This window comes from Haliaeetus albicilla, chromosome W (assembly GCF_947461875.1).
Source record: "Haliaeetus albicilla chromosome W, bHalAlb1.1, whole genome shotgun sequence".
In the NCBI taxonomy this organism is placed as follows: Eukaryota; Metazoa; Chordata; class Aves; order Accipitriformes; family Accipitridae; genus Haliaeetus; species Haliaeetus albicilla.
Genome location: NC_091515.1, coordinates 46,048,998 through 46,074,218, shown reverse-complemented (window position 1 = coordinate 46,074,218; position 25,221 = coordinate 46,048,998). Strand labels below are relative to the sequence as shown.

The 25,221-nt window shown below is 46.6% G+C and overlaps 2 protein-coding genes and 1 long non-coding RNA gene across 4 annotated transcripts in view; 1 reads left to right on the top strand and 2 right to left on the bottom strand.

Annotated features, from left to right (window-relative positions):
• The window catches only part of LOC138683544 (rapamycin-insensitive companion of mTOR-like), a 105,989-nt gene extending 96,957 nt beyond the window's left edge, over positions 1 to 9,032 (bottom strand). The window contains exons 1-2 of one of the 2 annotated variants that reach the window (XM_069775521.1): positions 8,721 to 9,032; positions 8,492 to 8,539 (exon numbers count right to left, since the gene is read on the bottom strand). In XM_069775521.1, the coding sequence (XP_069631622.1) occupies positions 8,492 to 8,539; positions 8,721 to 8,973 (301 nt within the window). In that variant the 5' untranslated portion in view covers positions 8,974 to 9,032. The remainder of the gene's footprint in view (positions 1 to 8,491; positions 8,540 to 8,720) is intronic. The other variant, XM_069775523.1, reaches the window with a different exon arrangement.
• The window catches only part of LOC138683548 (uncharacterized), a 313,882-nt gene that overhangs the window by 267,651 nt on the left and 21,010 nt on the right, over positions 1 to 25,221 (top strand). The window lies entirely within an intron of this gene.
• Positions 22,365 to 24,102, bottom strand: LOC138683618 (uncharacterized). The gene is given in 2 exon segments (XM_069775606.1): positions 22,365 to 23,073; positions 23,075 to 24,102. Coding segments are annotated over 2 exon segments (1,536 nt in total). The 5' UTR covers positions 23,902 to 24,102.

Below are 25,221 nucleotides of genomic sequence, written 5' to 3'. Positions count from 1 at the left end.
ATTACAGTTTGCCATGTGGGCACATGGAATCAAATACAACATGGTTTAAAGTGATGTAAGCACAGCAAAAAAAGCAATACAGATCTTGTGAAGTTAAATGGAACTTTTGTATTTATTTTTAACTACATGATAGAAGGAAATGATGGAGAAGGGAAAAAAAAAAAAGGAAAAGGGTATTTTTTCAGATAACACTAAGCCAATTTTGTGAAACTCGCTCTTGGGGAGAAAAAAAGCCAGTTTTCTCAGCTACTTTATTCATATTTGTCTTGTGTTATAGCTAGAAGACTCAACATTTACAAAAAATAGGAATCAGCCATACAAGAAAAGCTGCTAAATCAAAGTAGTATCTCATAATGTACATTTATTAATAATAAATGAAAGTAACAATGTTGGAGATAATTAGAGTATAATATTCAAAAGTGAAGACTAACTGAAATGTACCTGTTATCCTCAAAAAGGAGGGAAGACATACAGACACAAACAGCACTCATTCATCAGCAGTTGGCACCCTTGTATCTCTCCAAAGCTTCAGTAAATGAACAAGCTCTGAAAAGTTCCTAATAGCCATTGCAGACTCAGAGCTACAGAAATCCAAGAAAATGGGGATCCCTTGAAGGAAGGACATTTAAAAGGAGCCTGACTACAGATAAGGCACTGTAAGACACTGCTCTCAACTAGGCAAGTTCCAAACTATTTAGGCCTTCACAGCCCAAAGACAACAGCTGAAACCCCAACAAAGGAAGGGGTGTTGTTCACCCAACAGGATAAGGCAATACTGAAACAGTAACAAATTTTCAAAATCAGTTTGTAAGTAGATTGTTAGATATGAACAAAGAACTTAGCAGCAAATGAAGTGTGGATTACACAAGCCTTTTACAGTGCCCAGAGCTTTGGGAGATATATAAGCTTCTGTAATTCAGCTTGGAATCCCTGTAAAACAGAGATGAAGATGAATTATGCTAAAGGCATATAATACTTGTAGCATGGTTACATACACAACCATGACTGGACTCAATACAAGAATTCCTATTGAATGCAATAACCTCGTCGATAACATCAATTGTCCTTTCTGGTCTTAAGAAGTTATGAGCTTGATTTCAGTAGTCTAAACCAGTCTGCCTCATCTCATTGCCAATTCTTTCCAGATGACTGCAATGGGAGTTGCACTGGTGGCGAGTCTTTCCTCCTTTTCTGTTCTATTCTGAGCAGGTAATATAACGCAAGGCCAAAACCCGAGTACTCTGAATCCCAATTATTAATTGCAGTTTTGTAATCAACAGCAGACATGATATATGACCTTAAGTAGACAAAAGCAACCAGTCTAACCTGTATCTGCAGGGTTTTTTTCTTGCTATACCAACATCTCTCTGTATACGCAGAGATAACTTTCAGCCCATGGTAAAACTGTGTCCTGGTTTCAGCTGGGATGTAGTTAGCTGTCTTCCTAGTAGCTGGTACAGTGCTATGTTTTGAGTTCAGTATGTGAAGAATGTTGATAACACTGATGTTTTCAGTTGTTGCTCAGTAGTGTTTAGACTAGAGTCAAGGATTTTTCAGCTTCTCATGCCCAGCCAGGGCACCTGACCCAAACTGGCCAACAGTGTATTCCATACCATGGGACGTCACATCTAGTTTAGGAACTGGGAAGTGGGGGGGGCAGGGATTTCGCCGCTTGGGGACTGGCTGGGTGTCGGTCGGCGGGAGGTGAGCAATTGCCCTGCGCATCATTTGTACATTTCAATCCTTTTATTACTACTGTTGTCATTTTATTAGTGTTATCATTATCATTATTAGTCTCTTCTTTTCTGTTCTATTAAATCGTTCTTATCTCAACCCAGGAGTTTTACTTCTTTTCCTGATTTTCTCCCCCATCCCACTGGATGGGGGGGGAGTGAGTGAGCGGCTGCGTGGTGCTTAGTTGCTGGCTGGGGTTAAACCACGACAGTCCTTTTGGCGCCCAACGTGGGGCACGAAGGGTTGAGATAACGACAAACCTGACCAGAGCTTGTTAAAACAAATTTGTTCTAAGCATTCATTATGTTGATTTATGTGTTCTTAGAGTTGTTGCTCTGGTTTTTAAGGGTCTGTTATGTATCACCTCGCTTGCTGTATGTAGTTCCTCTTCTACTGCTTATCATCCGTGGGAGGTAGATTAAGGTTTTCGCTTTGATGTATGGTATAACTCTGGTTTATGGTATGATAAAGTCATCGGCTGTGGGATTAATCCGGTATTTGCACTTAGCATTGTCACCTTTATACTGCGGGAGCCATCTGTGGGAAACTATTAATAATTATACCATTTACCTTTCCTCCATGGAAAACCAGTCTGTGGGTGGGGTACCTTTCTTCCCCTCTCCTTTCTCCTTCGGTCCAGTTACAATGGTGTTTGAGAATTTTGAAAAATTTGAATACTCCTGGAATGTTGGGACTAGCACGGTCCTAGCCCTACTGCTAGGAATTAGCATGCTTCTGAATGTGGTTCAGCTCTCGTTTAAGGTTAAACAGCTATTTAAGAAGATCACCCAGAGATGTGCCCCAAGGCTGGATAATCATGAGTGGCAGGGTGTGTGGGGTAGTATGGGCAAATACCTAGAAAAGTGGGCACCTCCGATGTTTTGGAAATTCACCCCTGAACAAGTGCAGGATCCAGAAGAACTAGTAAAATATTTCGAAAAGGTATGCTGTCACCCCGGCAGCTCCAGAGAGATACAAATCACTGCAATGTGCTGGGGCCTGGCCCATGCCTATCGAGCCCTGTTCGACACCACTCAGTACCCTCAAGGGGAAGAGAAAGTCTCTGGACCTAACAACAAAATGATGAGCACCGCGGCCACCCAAACCTTGGCAACGGGCGCTGCGGCCCCTCCAGCCCCGGCAAGGAGCATTGCAGGCACCCAGACCTTGGCGACAGGCACCATGACCCCTCCAGCCCCGGCGACAAGAACTCGGGCTACCCAAACCTCAGCAACAGGCACTGCAGCCCCTCCAGCCCCAGTGACGAGCACTGCTGCTACCCAAACCTCGGCGACAGACACTGCGGTTATCCAAAACCCGGTGAGCGATACTGCAACTGAACCAGCGGACCAACCTGCACCAGCATCAGTTGCCCCCATACAGAAAAAGAAATATACAAAAAATCAGTTCGCTTAGTGAAGGATGAAGATGAACCAGGGTCATCACGGGAACCGGAGGAAGAGGCAGAACCAGAGGTAATAACCCGGTCCCTATCCTTGAGTGAGCTGCGGGATTTGCGAAAAGACTTTGGCCGCCGTATAGCTGAGCATATTATCACCTGGCTCCTCCGATGCTGGGACAATGGGGCTAATAGCTTGGAATTAGAAGGTAGGGAAGCCAAGCAGCTGGGATCGCTTGCCAGGGAAGGTGGCATTGACAAGGCAATTGGAAAAGGGACACAAGCCATCAGCCTCTGGAGGCGACTCCTGTCAAGTGTGAAGGAAAGGTACCCCTTTAAGGAAGATGTTATATGTCAATCAAGCAAGTGGACCACCATGGAAAAAGGTATTCAATATCTGAGGGAATTAGCTGTGCTAGAGACGATCCATCATGACCCGGACAACCCACAATTACCCAAAGATCCAGACGAAGTCCAATGCACACGACCCATGTGGCGGAAGTTTGTACGGAGCGCACCATCATCCTATGCCAACGCATTGGCAATAATGGCCTGGAAGCATGAAGAGGCACCGACAGTGGAGGAAGTGGCTCGCCAACTCCGTCAATACGAAGAAAATCTCTCCTCCTCCCTACAAGCCTGCATTGCAGCTGTGGAGAAGCTGTCCGAGGATTTCCAGCAATTCAAAGAGGATATGTCCTACTCCACACTTGTAAGGACCAATGTCTCAGCTATTAGGAGTGAGCGTTCCTCTGCCCAAGAGAGAGAATATAGAAGGTACACACCGCGAGGTGCCCTGTGGTTTTACCTATGTGATCAGGGAGAGGACATGAGGAAATGGGACGGAAAACCTACCTCGGTCCTAAATGCACAGGTACGTGAACTGCGAGGAAAAACCACCACAAAAGGGGATTCTACCAGGAAAAATGCCGCTCCAGTTTCCAAACAGAGTAGAAGGGCTGATTTCATTTCCGATCCTCTTGAAGGGACTTCTGAGCCAATTTTACGAGAAGTGAATACTGAATACTCTAACCAGAATTAGAGGGGCCCTGCCTCCAGCCAGGTGGAGGAAAGGGATAACCGGGTCTATTGGACTGTGTGGATTCGATGGCCTGGCACGTCAGACCCACAGGAGTATAAGGCTCTAGTAGACACCGGCGCACAGTGCACTCTAATGCCATCAAGTTATAAAGGGACAGAATCCATTTGTATTTCTGGTGTGACAGGGGGATCCCAAGAATTAACTGTATTGGAAGCTGAAGTAAGCCTAACTGGAAATGAATGGCAGAAACACCCCATTGTGACTGGTCCAGAGGCTCCGTGTATCCTTGGCATAGACTATCTCAGGAGGGGGTATTTTAAGGACCCGAAGGGGTATCGATGGGCTTTCGGTATAGCTGCCTTGGAGATGAAGGGAATTGAACAGCTGTCTACCCTGCCTGGTCTCTCTCAAGACCCTTCGATTGTGGGGTTGCTCAAGGTTGAAGAACAACAAGTGCCAATTGCTACCACCACGGTGCACCGGCAGCAATATCGCACCAACCGAGACTCTCTGATTCCCATCCACAAGTTGATTCGCCAACTGGACAGCCAAGGAGTGATCAGCAAAACCCGCTCACCCTTTAATAGTCCCATATGGCCAGTGCGGAAATCTAATGGGGAGTGGAGACTAACAGTTGACTATCGCGGCCTGAATGAAGTTACGCCACCGCTGAGTGCTGCCATTCCAGATATGCTAGAACTTCAATACGAGCTAGAGTCAAAGGCAGCCAAGTGGTATGCCACAATTGACATTGCTAATGCGTTTTTCTCAATCCCTCTGGGAGCACAATGCAGGCCACAGTTTGCCTTTACTCGGAGGGGTGTCCAGTACACTTGGAATCGATTGCCCCAGGGGTGGAAACACAGCCCCACCATTTGCCATGGACTAATCCAGGCTGCACTGGAGAAGGGTGAAGCTCCGGAACACCTGCAATACATTGATGACATCATCGTATGGGGCAACACAGCAGAAGAAGTCTTTGAGAAAGGGAAGAAAATAATCCAAATCCTTCTGAAAGCCGGTTTTGCCATAAAAGAAAGTAAGGTCAAGGGACCTGCACAGGAGATCCAGTTTTTGGGAATAAAATGGCAAGATGGACGTCGTCAGATCCCAATGGATGTGATTAATAAAATAGCAGCTATGTCTCCCCCGACTAATACAAAGGACACACAGGCCTTCTTAGGTGTCGTGGGGTTTTGGAGAATGCATATTCCAAATTACAGTTTGATTGTAAGCCCTCTCTATCAAGTTACCCGGAAGAAGAATGATTTTAAATGGGGCCCTGAACAACAACAAGCCTTTGAACAAATTAAACGGGAGATTGTTCATGCAGTAGCCCTTGGACCAGTCCGGACAGGACAAGATGTTAAAAATGTGCTCTGTACTGCAGCTGGGGAGAATGGCCCTACCTGGAGCCTCTGGCAGAAAGCACCTGGGGAGACCCGAGGTCGACCCCTGGGGTTTTGGAGTCGAGGATATCGAGGATCCGAGGCTCGCTATACTCCAACTGAAAAAGAGATATTGGCAGCGTATGAAGGAGTTTGAGCTGCCTCAGAAGTGGTTGGTACTGAGACACAGCTCCTCTTAGCACCCCGACTACCAGTGCTGGGCTGGATGTTCAAAGGGAGGGTCTCCTCTACACATCACGCGACTGACGCCACGTGGAGTAAGTGGATCGCACTGATCACACAATGGGACTCATTTCCGAAACAACCTCATAGACACCTGGGCCAAAGAGCACGGCATTGAGTGGGTGTATCATATCCCCTATCATGCACCAGCCTCTGGGAAAATTGAGCGATACAATGGACTGTTAAATACTACATTGAGAGCAATGGGGGGCGGAACTTTCAAACATTGGGATACACATTTAGCAAAAGCCACCTGGTTAGTCAACACCAGAGGATCTGCCAATCGGAGTGGCCCTGCCCAATCAGAATTTTTACATACTGTAGAAGGGGATAAAGTCCCTGTAGTGCACATGAAAAACATGTTAGGGAAAACAGTCTGGGTTACTCCTGCCTCAGGCAAAGGTAAACCCATTCGTGGGATTGCTTTTGCTCAAGGGCCTGGGTGCACTTGGTGGGTGATGCGAAAAGATGGGGAAGTCCGATGTATGCCTCAAGGGGATTTGATTTTAGGTGAAAATAGCCAGAATTAAACTGTATGATATTAGTTGCTATATAACCCTGCTACTGTATGTTATCATTACTATAATTGTTATATGCTATATCCATAGTACTACAGTAAGAATCACTTGGATCAAGCAAGAAAGAACTGTGATAAAACTGAGCAAAGCGCAGTAGAGGTGGAACCAGAACTGACTCCAGCATGCAACAATCCAACGGTGCACACCATCCTCCTGCTGCGCCAAATGTCATCTGCTCGTCACACCGCACTGAAGCCCAATTCTGCTCTACCGACTGAGAGGACTTTGCACCATGCCTCCTGCTCAGACAGACTGGTATGACAGATGGAGCCCAGAGTCAGAAACTAAATGAACTCAACAAACATTTTATGAACATAAAGAACTAAAGAACTGATATCTCTGTGTGTGTATATATATATATATATATATCATTGTTCATATGTCTCAAAGGGATGGAAAGGTGGTGATGATTGATCAGAATGTAACTAAAGGTATGGGAACTGAGCATGACGTCAATGGTATAGAATAAGGGGTGGATACTGTCCTGGTTTCAGCTGGGATGTAGTTAGCTGTCTTCCTAGTAGCTGGTACAGTGCTATGTTTTGAGTTCAGTATGTGAAGAATGTTGATAACACTGATGTTTTCAGTTGTTGCTCAGTAGTGTTTAGACTAGAGTCAAGGATTTTTCAGCTTCTCATGCCCAGCCAGGGCACCTGACCCAAACTGGCCAACAGGGTATTCCATACCATGGGACGTCACATCTAGTTTAGGAACTGGGAAGTGGGGGGGGGCAGGGATTTTGCCGCTTGGGGACTGGCTGGGTATCGGTCGGCGGGTGGTGAGCAATTGCCCTGCGCATCATTTGTACATTTCAATCCTTTTATTACTACTGTTGTCATTTTATTAGTGTTATCATTATCATTATTAGTCTCTTCTTTTCTGTTCTATTAAACCGTTCTTATCTCAACCCAGGAGTTTTACTTCTTTTCCTGATTTTCTCCCCCATCCCACTGGATGGGGGGGGAGTGAGTGAGCGGCTGCGTGGTGCTTAGTTGCTGGCTGGGGTTAAACCACGACAAACTGCTTAATAAAAAAAATTCTAAAACCAGATCATACTGGGGGGGGGGGGGGGGGGGAAGAATTAGAGGTGGAATTGTTGATACAGCCTTATGCTAAGCTGAAAACTTTATTGATGCTGCTAATATTTGTACTTCCTTTACATTTCACAGTCTACTTATATCTCATTGATTCTGTCATTTCCCTGCCTACTTCCTCATAAAATGGATCTGTTTGGGATAGCAGCAGTCCTGGATCTCCTGAAGCAGAACAGTTTCCTCCCCTAGATCAAGATGATCTGCCCCAGGAAGATCATCGCTGCTAGTGGGCCAGTTTGTTTTCTGCATTTTATTCAGCTCTTGGGTAGAGTCTAACCCTTACCTCAGCCTTCAGCAAGACAAGATGAGCTATAGATTTGGGTAGAGAACGAGTTACTATTTGTCTGAGAGACAATTAGTTAGCAGGTAGCAAATGTTATTGTTGTTTCCTTCCTCTTATCCCTCCCATACATCTGAGAGCAGCGAAGGGCGTTCTGGAGCAACTTAACAAGTAAACAGGAGACGAGTGCCTTCTGATCTCACAGCAAGGGGCTCATAGCAAGCACCGCGGCCAGCCTGCCTAGGACAGGTACGGATATACAAGGAATTGAGGCAGGAACAGCCACCACCGCCGAGGTGCTCCCCAGAGGCGCACGGCCTCGACCCACAGCTGGAGGAAGCCCCGGCGGCGAGGCCGACAGGCATGACATGGGCAGCCCCACCGTGGGCCAGACACTACAAACAGCCCCGTCTACAAACAACCCCCTTCGAAAATAATCCCAGAAGCGGCCGAGGAGCCTCTACCCACACGCAGAAGCTCCCCGCGGCCCTGCGGTGCCCGAGAGGCGCCCATGCTGCCCCGCAGGCGGTGGGGGCTGGGAAAAGGCTTCCTACCTATGAGCAGGTCCACTCACTACAGGACGCCGGGCCGGGCACCGGCACCTGGCGACCCCCGCTCTGTCTTGCCCCCCCCGCACCGCTGCGGGGCACCAGGCCACTCACCGCTAGCGGCCCCCCCGTCGGCGGGCGCGCAGCAAGGGGTAGGCGGCGACCCCCACCCCACTGGCCCGTACCTCGGCTGAGATCGAGGGGGACGTTCTCCTCACCGCTATCGTTCCGACCTGTGGGGATGGAGGAAAGAAGCACGTTAGGCTGGCGGGAAGGAAAGAGCCAGAGAAGGATAAGGAAAGGGGAAGAGGAGGGATCAGAGAGGATGGCTGGGTACCGGCGTAGGGCGAGAGCCGCCGGGGAAGGGCGGACGGAGGAGTCAGCCTACCGCAGCGGCCTGCCCGGGCCCCTTACCTCGGATGCGGAGGTGCCTCAACGAGCGGGCGCGGAGACTCACCGCCATGTTTACGGCCCCACAGTCACAACACCGGAAACCTCGCCCACTCTCGCGAGGAGAAGTCCGCGGAACCACAGCCGTGGCCGGTACCCCCTCCCCCACCTCATAGCCGCGCCGCCGGTGGGAGGAGCGCGGGGAGGCAGCTGAGGAGAGGCTGAGCGGCTGTTGCCACCCCTGAGAGGCCTTGCTTGACCGCGGCCCCTCTCCCATGTCGTAAGCGGTGCTTTGTGGCCCCGGGGCCACTCGGTGCAGGGGGTGTCGGGGCGGGCGGCGGCCTCAAGTACCAGAGAGCGGCAGAGGACTGCCGCTCCTCGGGCTCCCTGGAGTAGCGGTGCAGGGTTCTGTTTGCCCGGGCGCAATACCTGGGTCGCGTTTCCAGCGCCTCTGTGCGGCGGGGTGGGCACTTGGCCCACGAGTTTTACTTTCTTTTTCCGATTCTCTCCCCATCCCACTGGGTGGGGGGGAAGTGAGTGAGTGAGCGGCTACGTGGTGCTTAGTTGCTGGCTGGGGTTAAACCACGACACCAATACGTAGCGGTTTCCCTCGGAAACCTGGAAAGGACCAATATAATCCACCTGATAGGTGGTGTCCTGCGGGAGCATAATCATGGACTCAACGACAGATCAATATGATCATAGTTGAAGACCCTTTACTAGAGCATCAGACATCATTTTATACATTGGTTACATCTGTACATGCGCTTAGCTATTTTACTATTGGTTACACACATTATTCACGTGCTGTCCACGTGCCTAGTTACACTTAATGATTGGTTATATCAACACTGTACGCGCGCATAAACATAAGACATAATTGGTTATACTAACTAAAACATGCGAAACTTGTCTCAGTCTAATTGGTCAAGATAAAGTGCCGAATTGAGGTTCTTTGTGCCCAGTTCCCTTTATCGTGGAATGTGCACCTGTGTTCTTCTAATTGGCATCTTTCTTTTTTTGTCTTCTTGTTTATTCTGTTCAAGGCCTTCTAAAGGTGTCTGGAATGCTCTTGTGACTGTTACCTAAATATGTGTCCACAATTCCCCCTTTTTTGTTTTCCGTCAATTAACACAGCCTTACTTGATCTACCAATTAATTTTTAAACACATTGCAACATACAAGGCACACAAATTAAAATACAAAAAAAAACCCCTACAAGATAAGTCAAAACTATCTTAACTAATGATTTAAGAGTAGCTCTATTTTGTAAGGTTGTGTGTCTAATACTATCTACATCTAACAGTAAAATCAGATAATATTGCACCAATCTGTATTCAGGGACCCCCTATTAAACCTGTGAAAAAAGGATTGCTTAGTGTTACTGTACTGAGGCATAAGCAATCTTGTCCGGTCACGTCAGCCAGGGTTATCCAGATGATTTCTTTGGCTTGTGGCAGTATCCATGACTACGTCCATCGGAGGACTGTGAGGAAGATGGACCATCCGTACGTTCTTGTGCCATCTTGCTCCGCGAACTCAGCCCAGCAATCGGTAGGTGCCAGCTTTACATGGATGTCCCCACGGAGGCAATGGTGGCCTCGCTGTACACCAGCCCAATGCTCTTTGGAAAATCCCGGTATTTATACATTTGCAGAGGAACGGATTTCAGCACACGTGGCCAGCGGGTGCCAAAATCCGCCTCGGTTGCAACATGGGGAGCCTATGACACATGCGCTCGCTGGCCAGGCGCGCTGCACGAGTCATAGCCATCCTGTCTATTAGTTCATGGGCTTTGTGATGCAGTTGCAATGCACAGAGAATCTTGACCTGTTATGTTGGCCAAGGTGACCTATACATTAGTTTTTGGCTGAGGTGGTATTCATATTGCCGCACCATCTAGGATGTTCCAGATGATGATGGTCGTACAAATCGAGCGGGAGTCCTTCGTGGGCCTGTATCCCTAATTTCCGGCCACTCCTGATACGTGGATAAAAGGTGTCGAAATATCGGTGGACCACCTGCATCAGATCAACGACTTAGAAAACTTAAAACATAAGTGGCTTTAGCTAACTTTTCTTGTGAAGATAGATTCCCTACTCTTTTTTTTGTTTGTTTGTTTTGGGGTTTTTTGTGTGTGGTTTTGGTTTGGTTTGGTTTGGTTGGGGGTTTTTTGTTTTGGGGTTTTTGGGGGTTTTGTTTGTTTGTTTTCCATCAATTAACACCTGCTGTATTGCCCTTTGCAAAGATCTATGAACACAGCTAATTAAACACGGTAAAAGCAACGTTATACCTAATAAAATACACAAGAATAAAAGAAACCCCAATTTTTAACAAAGATACAAACCAACTCCTAAGTCCCCATCCCGCAGCTAAATGCTCTAAGCTGAAATGACAGCTTTCTTAATTGCGTTAAAGCTCTTGACAAACTGCAGCGACGACAAATGGGACAAAGTTGACCACTAGCTCTTGTTGTCTCCCTTATCCCCTGGGTCGTCTGTTGTGGTGTTCCTCCCATTCACAGTGGCAGAAGATTTCCACGGTTTTACCCAGCGAGCTGGTACCCACTTTGGTCCAGAATCTGTAATGACACACATATATCCTCTACCGGTTACTTGTACTTCTGCTGGGCCCGTCCACTGTCCCGTGTTCAAATCCTTATACATTACTTTAATTCCTGTTGTTTTTACTGTTGATAAATCATTGCTCAAGGCACTGCTATGAATTACCATGGGAGGGTTATCGGCGTTGCCTGCCAACCGCAAAAAATTGAGTATATATAAAACTTTCCAATTTCTTTCTTGTGGGGAGAGACCTACTTCCCCCATTTTTTGTTTAGCTAACAATCCTTTAATTACCTGATGTACCCTTTCGATAATACTGTAAAAGCAAACCTGTCTTGATCTTCAGGATGTAACGGTATAGTAAAAAAAAATAAAAAATAAAAATCTTTCAGATCAATAATCAAAATGTTCCAATCTACTGGAATCATTACCAGGGAGGGCAATCCAGGTTGTAAGGCTCCCATATCATGCATTACTGCATTGACTGCACGTAGATCGTGCAACAAACGCCATTTCCTATTTTTCTTTGGGATGGTAAATATTGGGGTATTCCATGGGCTAGTAGAGGGAACTATATGTCCTGCCTCTAGCTGCTCTTGTACTAACTCTTGAATCTTGGACAGCTTTTCTGCATTGAGCGGCCAGTGATCAACCCATACCGGTGTTTCAGTTTTCCACCTTAGTTTTAGGATTGGCTGTCCTTCAATGGCCGCGATTAAAAACCCCAAGTTGTCAGCCTCGTGCCCAGTTGGCTCAAGATATCCCGCCCAATCAATGCAATGGGAACGTTCAAAATGTATGGTCGCGTTTTCACCTCAGAGCCATCAGAAAAACAGAAATTTAAATGCTCTTTGCTCACACTAGTGCATTGCATCCCACCAATTCCATAAATCCCTTCAGTGGTGTGTATTAGCTGCCATTCATTAGGCCATTTACTTCTGGGAATTACGGTAACATCTGCTCCCGTATCAATGACCATTTTTAAAACAATGGTTTCGGGTTTTGGTCCCATAATTCTCACTGTCTCCTCTGGTTTTGACTTTTGAATATTTAAGGCCAATAGCACTGCAGGTGAACCAGAGGATCCAAAACCTGCATCTCCTCGCAAGAGTTCGCCAGATTTTGGTACTCGGGATTCAAACAGAACTAACTGCGCTATGCGTGCACCTTTCACAATATTCACGGGTGGCGTTATTGTTTGGACCATGATCATGATCGCACCAGTGTAATCAGCATCAATTACTCCTGGTAAGACAAAAATCCCCTGTTGAGATGTTGACGATCGCCCCAACAATATCACACATAATCCATGACCAAGAGGTCCTTTCATGTTTGATGGAATGCAATGCACCTTTGTGTCCAACAAAGTTACTTCTACTGCTGTTGCCACGTCCACTCCGGCACTTCCTGCTGTGGCGGAGGGGACGCTGTCCAGACACCCTGTATTTGTGTCGTAGCGTGCGGGGATCTCGCACTCAGTTGGGAGTTTCCCAAAATTCTGCCGCTGACATGATACTTCAATTTACATTCTTTAGCCATGTGGCCTCTTTTCCCACATCGATCACATGGTGTTTCACCAGAGACTTTACCATAAACTTTACATTGCGCCTTAAAATGCCCTGGCTTTCCACAATTAAAACATTTCTTTTCTCCTGGCCTTTCCCCGCTTTTTGTTTGTAGCAGAGGTCGCACTGCTGCGGCAAACGCAGAAGCAAAAAGAGCAGCTTTCCCTTGTTCACCCATACGGTCGCAAGCTTCTAACATCTCACTAGCAGTAACACCTCGAGGTAACGTGCACAATACTCGCTTTGTTTTCGCATTTGCATTTTCAAACGCCAACTGATCAAGCAACTTAACCTTCATGTTACTATCAAGATCTGCGTGAGATTCCAATGCGGTATGCAGTCTGTCTATAAACCGAGCAAACGGTTCAGATTCTCCCTGTCAAATATTAACATAGGAAGGAGAAACTTTTCCTTGCTCGGGTATGCTTTGGAAAGCTTTAAATGCCAATTCCTGTGATTGCATTAAAACTTGAATATCAAATTGAGCTTGCCAAGAGGCGTTTGAAAATTGTCCAGAGCCCATCAGCATTTGAGCAGTACATTGAGATAAGGGATCATTTTGTTGACGTCCCCTATTTTCTGCCTCTGCATCATTGCAGAGTTCCTGCCACCTATGGAAAAAATATAAGTGTTGTGACGGCGACAACAAGGTTTTAGCAAGCATTCGTGAATCATGTGGAGTTAAGGTTGACCCAGAAAATATATGAGACAAAACTGCCTGTGTAAAAGGAGATTTTAACCCATACTGAGCAATTACACCTTTTGCTTCTTTTATGATTTTCCAATCAAATGGAACCCATTGATTAGGTCCACCCCCAGCCCCAGCAATAACTGGAAACACTGTGGGAGCCGTTATGATTTCTCCCTCAATTAAGGCATCACGAATAATTCCCCGCCATCTATTCCGGGGGTCCGTTGTTTCTGGAAAGGTGGGGATTGGTTCCCTGGGGGGGTGGAAAAGGCAGAGGTATAGGTGCAGGACAAGGAGGGGGCAGAGGTAAAAAAGGGTTTGAAGAAGGACAAGAAGGAAGGGGGGGGGAAGAGGAGGAGGGGGTGCATCAAAGGATACGGCTGGCGTTTTTTCTCGCTTCACAGCAGCCTCCAGCTCTGCCAGCTTTTCTATTACTGACTGCAACTGCTGTGAAGTGAGCTCCGGCCCCTCTTCATGCTCTTGAGGCAACCCAGGCATAGACGGAGGCAACGGAGGGTATATGCTAGGTATAATTTGTTCATGTTGAACGGCAGTATCTAGGGGCTGTTTTCTCGTAGGCGGATTTTTACTCACTTCCTGATTCTGTAGGGTTTCCTTTAAGCATACGGTTAGGGAGGTTTGGGAACTGTCAGATGGCTGATTAATATCGGCAGTCCCAGGGAGTGGAGCAGAAGTCAAGGGCACAGGAGCAGGCGGACAAGCTCCAGGGAAGCCAAAAGTCTCTCTCGCTGCATTATGGTTTTCTCCCCACTTTTCCCCTTCGCTTGCGGTTGGAGAGAGAGCAGCAAAAGCAGACGCAGCCGCTTTACGATCTGCTTTCATTTCTTGCAGAGTTGTCTTAATCAATTTCCATAAAGTTGCAAGACCTTTAACTTCTTTAGACCCGTCACTAATTTCATCCCATAGGGAGGTTCCGATAGCTTCCCAGGTACTAAGCTCGAAAGCTGTACCCACACTAATTAAAAGGTTTCTGTCCTTGCTTCATTGTAAAAGCCGCTTTAAACAAGCTTTATAATTTTTTTTGCCTCTCTCTGAGATTATATGTTGGAGGAGCTTAACTACTGCTTCTTCTTCTTTGGAAAGTGTAGACCCCATCTCCTCCCCCGACCGCTCACCTCCTTTACGGGCGAGTCCTCACCTCGACGGGCGAAAAAACGACAGCGCTGTCTTATCTGCCTCTATGGGCACACCAGCCGGGGCAGCCAGTCTTTTGGTCAGGATCCTCCCGTCCTCCTCTTATCCTGCCATTCATTCTCCAAACGTAGCGCAGAATTTGGGTGTCCCTGTTTGGGCGCCAATTGCGGGAGCATAATCATGGACTCAACGACAGATCAATATGATCATAGTTGAAGACCCTTTACTAGAGCATCAGACATCATTTTATACATTGGTTACATCTGTACATGCGCTTAGCTATTTTACTATTGGTTACACACATTATTCACGTGCTGTCCACGTGCCTAGTTACACTTAATGATTGGTTATATCAACACTGTACGCGCGCATAAACATAAGACATAATTGGTTATACTAACTAAAACATGCGAAACTTGTCTCAGTCTAATTGGTCAAGATAAAGTGCCGAATTGAGGTTCTTTGTGCCCAGTTCCCTTTATCGTGGAATGTGCACCTGTGTTCTTCTAATTGGCATCTTTCTTTTTTTGTCTTCTTGTTTATTCTGTTCAAGGCCTTCTAAAGGTGTCTGGAATGCTCTTGTGACCGTTACCTAAATATGTGTCCACAGTGTCCCATAGTCCCTTATTGTCCATTAGGTGTAGGGGTTGGTCCTTAAGAGGGTTGTGTTCTCCTAGCCGAGTACAGCATAGACCACATGCTGAAATAATGGTTTTGCACAATTTCCTGGTTACGGGCCATCCCCTACTTGCTGCCTCTTTAAACAAATCTTTGCTCCCTGAGTGGCCTCGTTTTACATGCAACCATTCCAATAAGTGTTCCCATTTTTCCTCTTCACGCTCTACAGTCAACCTTGCTAAGCGGGTCAGCAGATCCACCTGATTATTCAAAAGGTGAGCTGGATGGTCTCCTGTCTGGTGCACAGCAACCCATCCTACTAAAAAGGATTTCTGTTTGGCATTGTTAAAGATTTCCTCCCATTTTTCTTGTTGCCACACCGGTACCCGATTGACCTCCCATTGATTTTGTTCCAAAATGGGAGCCATTTGGTACATCCCTTAAACACAGTGTATTGTATTGGGTTTGTGTGGCAAGGTTTGGGGGGGGGGGTTACAGAGGTGGCTTCTGTGAGAAGCTGCTAGAAGCTTCCCCTATGTCCCATGGAGCCAATGCCAGCCAGCTCCAAGATGGACCCGCTGCTGGCCAAGGCTGAGCCAATCAGTGACGGTAGTAGCGCCTCTGGGATAATATATTTAAGAAGGGAAAAAAAGTTGCTGTGGCACAGAAACTGCAGCCAGAGAGAGGAGTGAGAACATGTAAGAGAAACAACCCTGCGGACACCAAGGTCAGTGAAGAAGGAGGGGGAGGAGGTGCTCCAGGCGCCAGAGCAGAGATTCCCCTGCAGCCCGTGGTGAAGACCATGGTGAGGCAGGCTGTCCCCCTGCAGCCCATGGAGGACCCCATGCCGGAGCAGGTGGGTCCCCGAAGGAGGCTGTGACCCCGTGGGAAGCCCACGCTGGAGCAGGTTCCTGGCAGGACCTGCGGATCTGTAGAGAGAGGAACCCACGGAGCAGGTTTTCTGGCAGGATTTGTGACCCCGTGGGAAGCCCGCGCTGGAGCAGTGTGCTCCTGAAGGACTGCATGCTGTGGAAGGGACCCATGCTGGAGCAGTTTGTGAAGAACTGCAGCCCGTGGGAAGGGCCCATGTTGGAGAAATTTGTGGAGGACTGTCTCCTGTGGGAGGGACCCCACGCTGGAGCAGGGGAAGAGTGTGATGAGTCCTGCCCCTGAGGAGGATGAAGCGGCAGAGATAATGTGTGATGAACTGATCGTAACCGCCATTCCCTGTCCCCCTGCGCCGGGGGGGGGGAGAGTGAAGTTGTGCCCGGGAAGAAGGGAGGGGTGGAGGGAAGGTGTTTTGAGATTTGGTTTTATTTCTCATGACCCTACTCTAGTTGATTGGCAATAAATTAAATTAATTTTCCCTGAGTCTGTTTTGCCCATGACGGTAATGGGTTGAGTGATCTCTCCCTGTCCTTATCTTGACCCATGAGCCCTTTGTTATATTTTCTCTCCCCTGTCCTGGTGAGGAGGGGAGTGATAGAATGGCTTTGGCGGGTACCTGGTGTTCAGCCAGTGTCAACCCACCACACGTATAAATCTGTGTAAATAAACACTGGTTCTTTAGCCTTGGCCTCTTTAGTAATTACCCTCCATACAGCGACCAATTGTCCTACCTGAGCGCTTCCCTCACCTTCTGTCACGATTTGGTTCCCTGAATCAACATTCAGGACTACTGCTTGGTATTTCCATACCTGTCCCTCTCTCCTAGATGACGCGTCAGTAAACCATACGTTCTTCAGGTGGGGTTCAAATGGAGAAGCAGGTTTTATGCATGAGGGAGGAGGTTCTGTGTCTGGGTGGTCGGAGGGCGGATCTTGTATTTGGAGTACTTTGGGTGCTCCCTCCTCTATCTGTCTGTGTGGCAATAGTGATCTAATTGCGTATACCACTTTCTCACTGTTTTTCGCTACGCAACCCCCACAGGGAGTGGGGGGGTGAGGGGTGGGTTCTGGCCAGTACCGGTTTCAAGACTTTAAAAGGTCCTCGTAGAATGATTGACTGTTGCCGTATGATTCTTTCAGCTTCCTGTAGAGCTAGGCTAACCACAAAGAGACCCTTCTCCCAAATTGAGTAACATTTTTCTGCATCTTTGAAACTGCATGAATAAATCCCTATAGGGTGGGTCGGACCCTCCGGTCCACGTTGCCACATATGTATGGATAGTCTGTGAACTGCAAAACCCCACTCAATATGGAGTGGATCTGTCGGGTGTATTGGCCCTAAGGCCTGATATACCCCAGCCTCAAAAATTAACAACTTTAAGGCTTCTTCATGGGTGGGGGTCCAGTCCCAAGTAGCCCTTTTGCATGTTAAATCATAGAGGGGGTGGGCTATGATAGAAATATTGGAAATGTGTTTCCTCCAAAATACTAGCAAGCCTAGGGCATGTTGCAGTTCCTTCTTATTTTCAGGCATTTTTACCTGCTCGAGGGTAGTTAAAGTTTTGGGGGAAATGCACACCATTCCTCCCCTCCACCTGATACCCAGGAACTTTACCTCAGAAGATGGGAGTTGTGCTTTTTCAGCTGGAATTTGGAGCCCTAAATTTTCTAGGTGGGTAATTATCTCTGTCTGGGTCTGTCCCACTGTGGCAGCGTCAGGGCCGCCAACCAGTACATCGTTGATATAATGCTATACTTTAACCCCCTCTCTGGGAGTAATTTGGGCCAGTTCTTGTGCCAGCGCATAGTGAACAATGGTCGGTGAGTGCCGATATCCCTGGGAGAGACGTGTAAAAGTGAATTGCATGCCTTCCCATGTAAAGGCAAAGCGATCTCTGTCTGCTTCCTGCAAGGGGACCATAAAAAACATATCTTTCACGTCAATGGTTGCCAAAATTTGGTGGGCTTGCTCCTGTAAGGTCACAATCAATTCAGCTATGTTGGGTACTGCAGCTGTCAAGGGGCCTGTGTTGGCATTTAGATGCCAGTAGTTGCCACTTTCTGTTGGGTTTACAGACTGGCCAGACAGGAGAGTTAAAGGGGGAATGTGTGGGGATAATTATCCCTTTCTCCTTTAATTCAGCTATCACCAAGGTGATCCCTTCCCTTGCACCCAAGGGCAGGGCGTAGGGTTTTACATTAACAACTTTGGAGGGGGGAAGTGCAGGCGCTTGCTGTAAAAGTCTCATGGAGGCAGTAGGGAGCCCAAATTTCCATTCCCTTCCTTTTGAATCCACTCAGGCTTGTCCCTTTAATAGATCAAGTCCCAAGATATTCGTGGGGAAAGTTCCCAAAATCATGATAGCCTCTACTGCAGTTTCGTTTCCAGGTAACCAGCATTTAACCCAAGCCATTGGCTGTGGCTTAGAGTTTCCAAAAACATCTGTAACCCAAATCTGTTTTTTATCGGCAACTATGCCATTGCAATCAGCAACATCCACTCAGAGTGCTGAGACTTGAGCGCTGGTGTCCACTAAAAATGTAACTGGGGTTTTAAAAGGGCCAAGGGGAAAGGTAATCAACAAGTCTCCCTTACTATTTTCCATGAGCCTTCTTAGGTGGACCCACTGGCCATTCCCCGGCTCACTTATTGGGGACGGCGCATTCAGTTTCCCGACCTGAGATCAATCAAGTCCTTTTCAGGGGCAGTAGGTGTTTGAGGGACAGTTACTGCCACCTCGCTAGATTTTGGTTCCCCCCCGCATTTCCCTGGGAGGGTTGCCCTGTCCTGAGGGGTAATCTCCTCTGGTTTTTCCATGCTCGAATAAGCTTCTCTAGGGCTGCAGTGGGTAGGCCATCCATTATGCCCCAGGGACCCCCCTTCTCAATTCCTTCAGCCCACAACAGATTTCTTTTTGCCCCTAGATTTCGGGGGGGAGGGAGGGGCAGTCCTCCCATTGTTCTATTCTACACACAGTGGGTTTAGATTTACCTGTTCCCCCTGAGGCCCATCCCTCAGCCATAGTTAATCAACTCTTGTGCCACTTCCCCCCAGGTCACAGCTCCCCCCTGCTGGTTCTGTCTTCCTCCCCTCGGGGCTAATGCATCCCACAAACGGTCCTGGAGTTGGACTGCATATAGTTTTAAAGAGTCAGGCGAGCCCCAGATCAGGGGAGTCATCCTGTCGGGGTTAGCATTTAATAGCATCAGGGAGAGCTGCTGAGGTACTAAATGCCTGTCATGCATCAACTGGAGACAAGCAGTCTTTTGCAGACTTTCAGTTAAGTGGTTTATAGTTGGGGTCTCAATACATATTGGGTCCCCTCGTTCCATGGCATCTAACCCCCCTACCCAATATGCAACTCATTAGGTTAAGGACCATGGTTCTCTCGGGTCATTGGTGGTCAAAAATACCCCGGGCCCCCAGTACCCCTGTGCCTCATCTTCTGACAATAAAACCCAGTCTCCACCGGTCAATGATACCCTCCATACATATTCAGTCTTGGTTTCTTGAGCTAGTCTAGTATATTTTTCCTGGAGTTTTGATAGTTTAGTTGCCGAATATGGTACCGTTCGGATGGTAACTTGTGAGACTCCTCCTGCCTGACCGTTACCAGTAGTCTCGGTCTTAATTAGAGGTCTCAACATTGCCTCCTCATTTTTGGGGTAAAAAATTTCTCAGCTCATCTCTAACTCCTTTGTCAGATACAAGGGTCTATCAGCCAATTTTGCCAGACTTGTAAATCCCGGTTCACTATCCGGGATAGAGTTAAGATCCGTTTGGTCACGTGTTTCTTGTTCATTCTCCTCCAGTTCAGACTGTAAGATTTTTTCTCAGTCCAGGGCATCTGACAGAGCCGCGTGGAGTCACTGAGTGGTGTTATGCTCAGTGGCTAATTGATTTTGCAAAATTTCAATTTGCTCTTGCAAGGACTTGACTGTTTTAGTAACATCACGTTCCTCGGCTAATTGATCCTGGAGAACTTATACCTGATATTGCAAGGATCTGATTGTCTCCCCTTCTGCTTGCCTGTTCAAGTGTCTATCCTTTTGGGCTGTGGTCAGTGCTGCCTCTAATACAGCACACACTATAGCTTTTCCTTTACCTGACTGCAACCTTTGCTCCTTCACAAGGTTAGTGATACGACTTGCCACTGCTTCTGGATTATGCCAATTATCATGGGCCCAGACCATTCCCGGTGGAGTAGGACACGCCTTGTACTCCTTCAATTTCTCAAGAATTGTGGAGCAGTCAAGCACTGACATTTCCCGGGCAGTCATGGCTTGCGACTGCTTGAACCTTTCCTGGCTTATACCTGAGAGGTCACTTCACGGTTCTCCCTGTCCGTGTTCGTCGGATGGAGAATCGGTATCCCTTAGGACCTTCCAACACTGAGGGGATCTTGTCCATGATGCTAATTTAAATGTCACGACCCACTCAGAAAAGGAGGGTGAGTGACTCAGATTTGCAAATCCCCAGCGGTGCAGACTAAGGTGAGACAACTCTCAAGGTCCATATACAAACATTTATTAGATTCCCACAGTAATTAATATATGTCTTAAACTAGGTTTTCCAATAATTGGTTAGGTATATAACAAATTATGGCAAGCAGTAAGGTACGCCTTGCGTTACTTAACAACTCTAAGAGAAAAGAGAAACGGGGGGGAGAGAGAGAGAGAGATAAAGAGATCACCAGTCCTGGTTCCAGCATTGGTCCAGCCAATGGGGGGGGGGGGTGTTCTGGTTTGTAAGAGCGCTCTTCTGCAGATTCCCACTTTTCTTTCTTTTTTCAGTGGCACCTATCTTCCCCCTTTGTGTTCGCCATACCAGTACGACCTGCTCTCCTGCTACGGTGGCAGCTTCGTTTCAGGTTCTCCCCCCTTCCCCCAGGTGATGCGTAGCATGATTTGGGTTGAGAGAGGGGTGCTGTAGTCACATATGTTTAGCGTGATCTCCATAATCTTCATTAGCATATGCAGAGGTGTCAACTTTAATATGCATTTCATGGATAATGAGGCAAAGGTCATTCATCAGACACGATGGCCCTGAAAACAGAGAGTTAAGAAGCTTCACAAGTTGCACCAGGGCAGAACCATCCTGTCTCCACAAGGCTTCCTCCCTGTCACAGTCCACTCGGTGGACTCGTGATGGTTCGTTTGCTACGATCTCGAAAGTGCAAAATTAAGGTGACCAACACCAAAGGGGATAGCAGTAATCACACTGTAAAACTTTATTGTATTGCCTGTGAGGAGGCACGCGATAGTTAGAGATGGGTGAAAGAAAGGAGAAAAGTAAAGTTAAGTTTAGAGAGAGGAGAAAGAGAGGTTATAGCTACCACCGCTGATCTCAAGACGTCCTAACGGTCCCGGGTCCAGCTGATGCTGCGTCGTCGATCGTCGTGGTCCTTGGTGGGGAAGCTTCAAACTTCCATTGTTCAGAAGTCATCTTTTATGCTTAGTAACACACCTTGCTCCACCTCTGCCTCAGGAGTCTCCGCTCTTCTCAGAATACAATTATCATATCCCCGCCCTTCTCGAGCGAGGCTATCACGCAGGCGCGGGGTCAGTGTCCGAGGCGTGGTAAGTCTTGGAGGTGGGCAGCCTTCAACCAGGAGGTGTGTTTTGGTATTATAATGAAGCAAAGTTCATCTAAAGTTCATGATTTCTTCATCAATGTTATGGCAACAGTTGCAATCCATCCTTTTTGACAGTAGCTATGCGGTTATCTCTAATGGCTCCAGCCAGGTACCTTCCAGGAACCTTGTACTGCACATTCCGTCCTTGGGACCGGCCACTGCGCTCCAAACAGGCCGTTGTCAGGTAATGTACTGTTCATGTTCCTGATGACAATGTTGAGACAATGCTGATTTTCTGACCGACTCTTACACCACCCCATGGCTCAACATGGTTGTCAAGACGTCAGGACCGCTTGGTAGTAGCATGATAAAGAAGAGGAAGAAGAAAAGGAAAAGAAAAGAGAGAGAAAGAGAAGGAGAGAAGATAAAAAGGCAACTACAGTGATATCAATTCCAATCAAAGCTGTTTATATAAAAGAAGAATTAATGAGGTTTCAAAACATCAATTGATTTGGGGATATCCACATTGGATGGGACATCAAGCACATTGTATGTGTTCAATGTAGACATCAAACATGTTAACCGATTCATCATTCTCCAGGCTATGGCATATTATACTGCTGACAAAGCCAAACTGATCAAAACCAATATCAAGAGAACCACGATGGGGTGACACAACGTGTTCAGGATGCCTGTAGCAGTAGGTGACCATCCGAAAAGTGTGTCCCACCATCTATGTTCTGCATCCTTTTGCACTCTTTCTAAAACTCGGTTTATTTCTTTCACATCGTGATGAACAGTTATTAAGGTTTTCTGTCCGTTTTCCCAAATTTTTTCCAAAATCTCAACCAAATCCTTGTGTTGTAATAACTGTTTTACCAAAGTGAGATTCATTCCAATGGGTATAGGCAACAATTCATCAATCAACATATAGTTAGATTGCAAAAGTTGGTGAGATGTGACCGGGGCCGAATAGGAAAAATCACATCCGACAATCTTAGTAAAATTACAAACATAGAGATTTGAATGATTTTTAGTCTCTACAACTACCTCATCTACAGATAGAGAGTCACAAACAGTCCTCAAACATACACAGCCTTTGCCGATATATATGAGTACTGTTTCAGGGTTTTCATTAGGATGAATCTCAAAATGGCAGATATTTTGTTTAGTATCTAAACAAATATCTTGTGCCTCAATTGCATTACCTTCACAAACAAATCCTTGTTGTTCTCGTACAATGCAAGATTCCAAATTAACAGTTTGCCATTTTTCATCCACCTTTCGGGCCCATACTCTATGCTCAGAGGGATAGAGTAGTTCCATTGTGGTTCAACCCTAATGCAATAATGGGATAAATTGGGTATATGGTAGCATTATATATAGTAAGCACAAAAATTGTAGCTAGGTTTGTAACGGGATCATAAGTAAAGTTCACCAGGTTCCACCAGGATTGGAGTTCCTTCTCGAAATCAGTGGCACTGTCCCAAATGATTTTCCGAATTTCAGTGGGGAGGATACCTTCTTCACCTTCTCTTATAATTGAGGCGGCTACCGACTGCATCCATATTTGAGCCTGGATACAACTGAGAGCCAAAGAGAGGTTATTTTGGATCACCCCAAGTGCGTCAGTAACCAATTCGTGGTCCCTTACATTTACCTTTTCCCATTTTGGTAATATATTTGACAACAGCCACTGGTTAGTCCCTAAAGCCAATAAAGAAGATCGCAAAGGCTGTTGTAATTTAGCCAAATCACTAATTGAGGTAGCCAACTTGTTCATTATTACTTCCGAATCGATGCTATTTAAAACTCCCAATCCTGTTCCCAAAACACCGGTTAGGTCTCTCCGTGTTCTTCTCATGGGAAGAGTTCGTTTTTGCAGCCAGGTTGTCCATCCCTCATAAGAAGTCTTTAGGAAAGGTGAGCAAGCTGGCTGAATGTCTGAAACATTGTTCTGCATCGACAATTCAACTCGCTTGAGAGACCATGCTGGGTTAAACAACATTTGTTGTAGGCCCATATTTCTGATCACATATGGTCCAATTTCAAAGGTTTTTGGGCTAAGCACGACAATTGGTTGGGTAGTAGGTATTACAATGTCTATTCTAAATCCTCTCCAGTATTTAGTGTTATTTTTACCACACATAACTTTATAAGAGTATTGTACAGCAGTCAAATTTAGCCAACAGTCTAGGTTTTGATTTTTACACAACAAAATAGGGCCATGTGGTCCAATTCCATAACTGTCTGTGGATTCAATGTGAGATTCAGTGATCAGTCTGCATCTTATTGTAATGTTATTTCCTTGTACCGCTGTAAAAGAGGGTATAACTTCATCTTTGTCAGTTAGCGTGAGAGGGTATCTATGCCATCGTGTGTGACTACTGCAACAAGCATCACTAGAGGCCTAGTTACAGCATTCATTTTGAATTTAAATGTTAGGCCTGATAGCCCTCCTGTCGGTGGATTAGATCACCAATCGCACACCACATAGACTGGCTTGGTCAAAGTGAAATTATACCAACAATCTCCTTGTTCCTTAATACAGGATTTGGTGATTTCAACATTAGTGGTACTTGGGTCTAGGGGGTAGTTACCGACATTCTTTTGACGGCAACACGTAATGAGAGAATCCTGTTTGTTAAATCCCCATTCTGTAGTAGGACAGAGTTTCGCAGTGATGTTGGAACTAGGGTCCAATAGATTTCCAGAGATGGTAATTGAAGAGGCTTTCTCATGAAGAGATCCTTCCACCTTTCTGCATCCCACTTGGATTTTTTCTCCAATCGTTCCAGTCAGGACACGGACGCAGTCTTTTTTGTCCCATTCCCCCCACTCAAGTGGGTGGTACACTTCAGAATCATGCATTATTACAGTGGCTAAGTTTGGGAGACGGTCTTTGGGATACTGTCCCATACTCCAAGTATACTGGACAATAGCTTGGGACCATGGCCATTCTGTATTCTTTTGGCTACAGATTAGTGGTGAGATACAAAAAAGTACTACCAATCCAATTAAGTGATTCATAATTCATGCTGTTCTTGGTGTCCCTCGGAGTTCTTCTGTAAAACAAAAACAAAACTTGCCTCTCTGAGGCAAAAGAGATTAATACTGTACAGAAAATTAAAATGATGGAATTATCCAGCGAGTATTTATCCGATGCTCCTTCCCTAGGGCATCGGATGCTACCCATGAGTATACATTCAGTGGGGTTTTTAGTACCAGTGGCACACTTCCTACGGTGGGAAGTTCTACCAGGACAGGTTGTCCAGGGAAATGTGCTGGATTCTTAGAATCATCTGGTCCCTTTAATGAGGGAACTAGAGAGGGAGCCTTTGGGCAAAAGGCAGTAATTTTGGGGCATCCATTTACCCCCCATCTGTCGTTTACACCTTTGACAGCTTCCCATAGGCGGGCATCCCAATTTCCCTCCTGTGGTTTCAAGAGTCGTTTTAAGAGACCATTC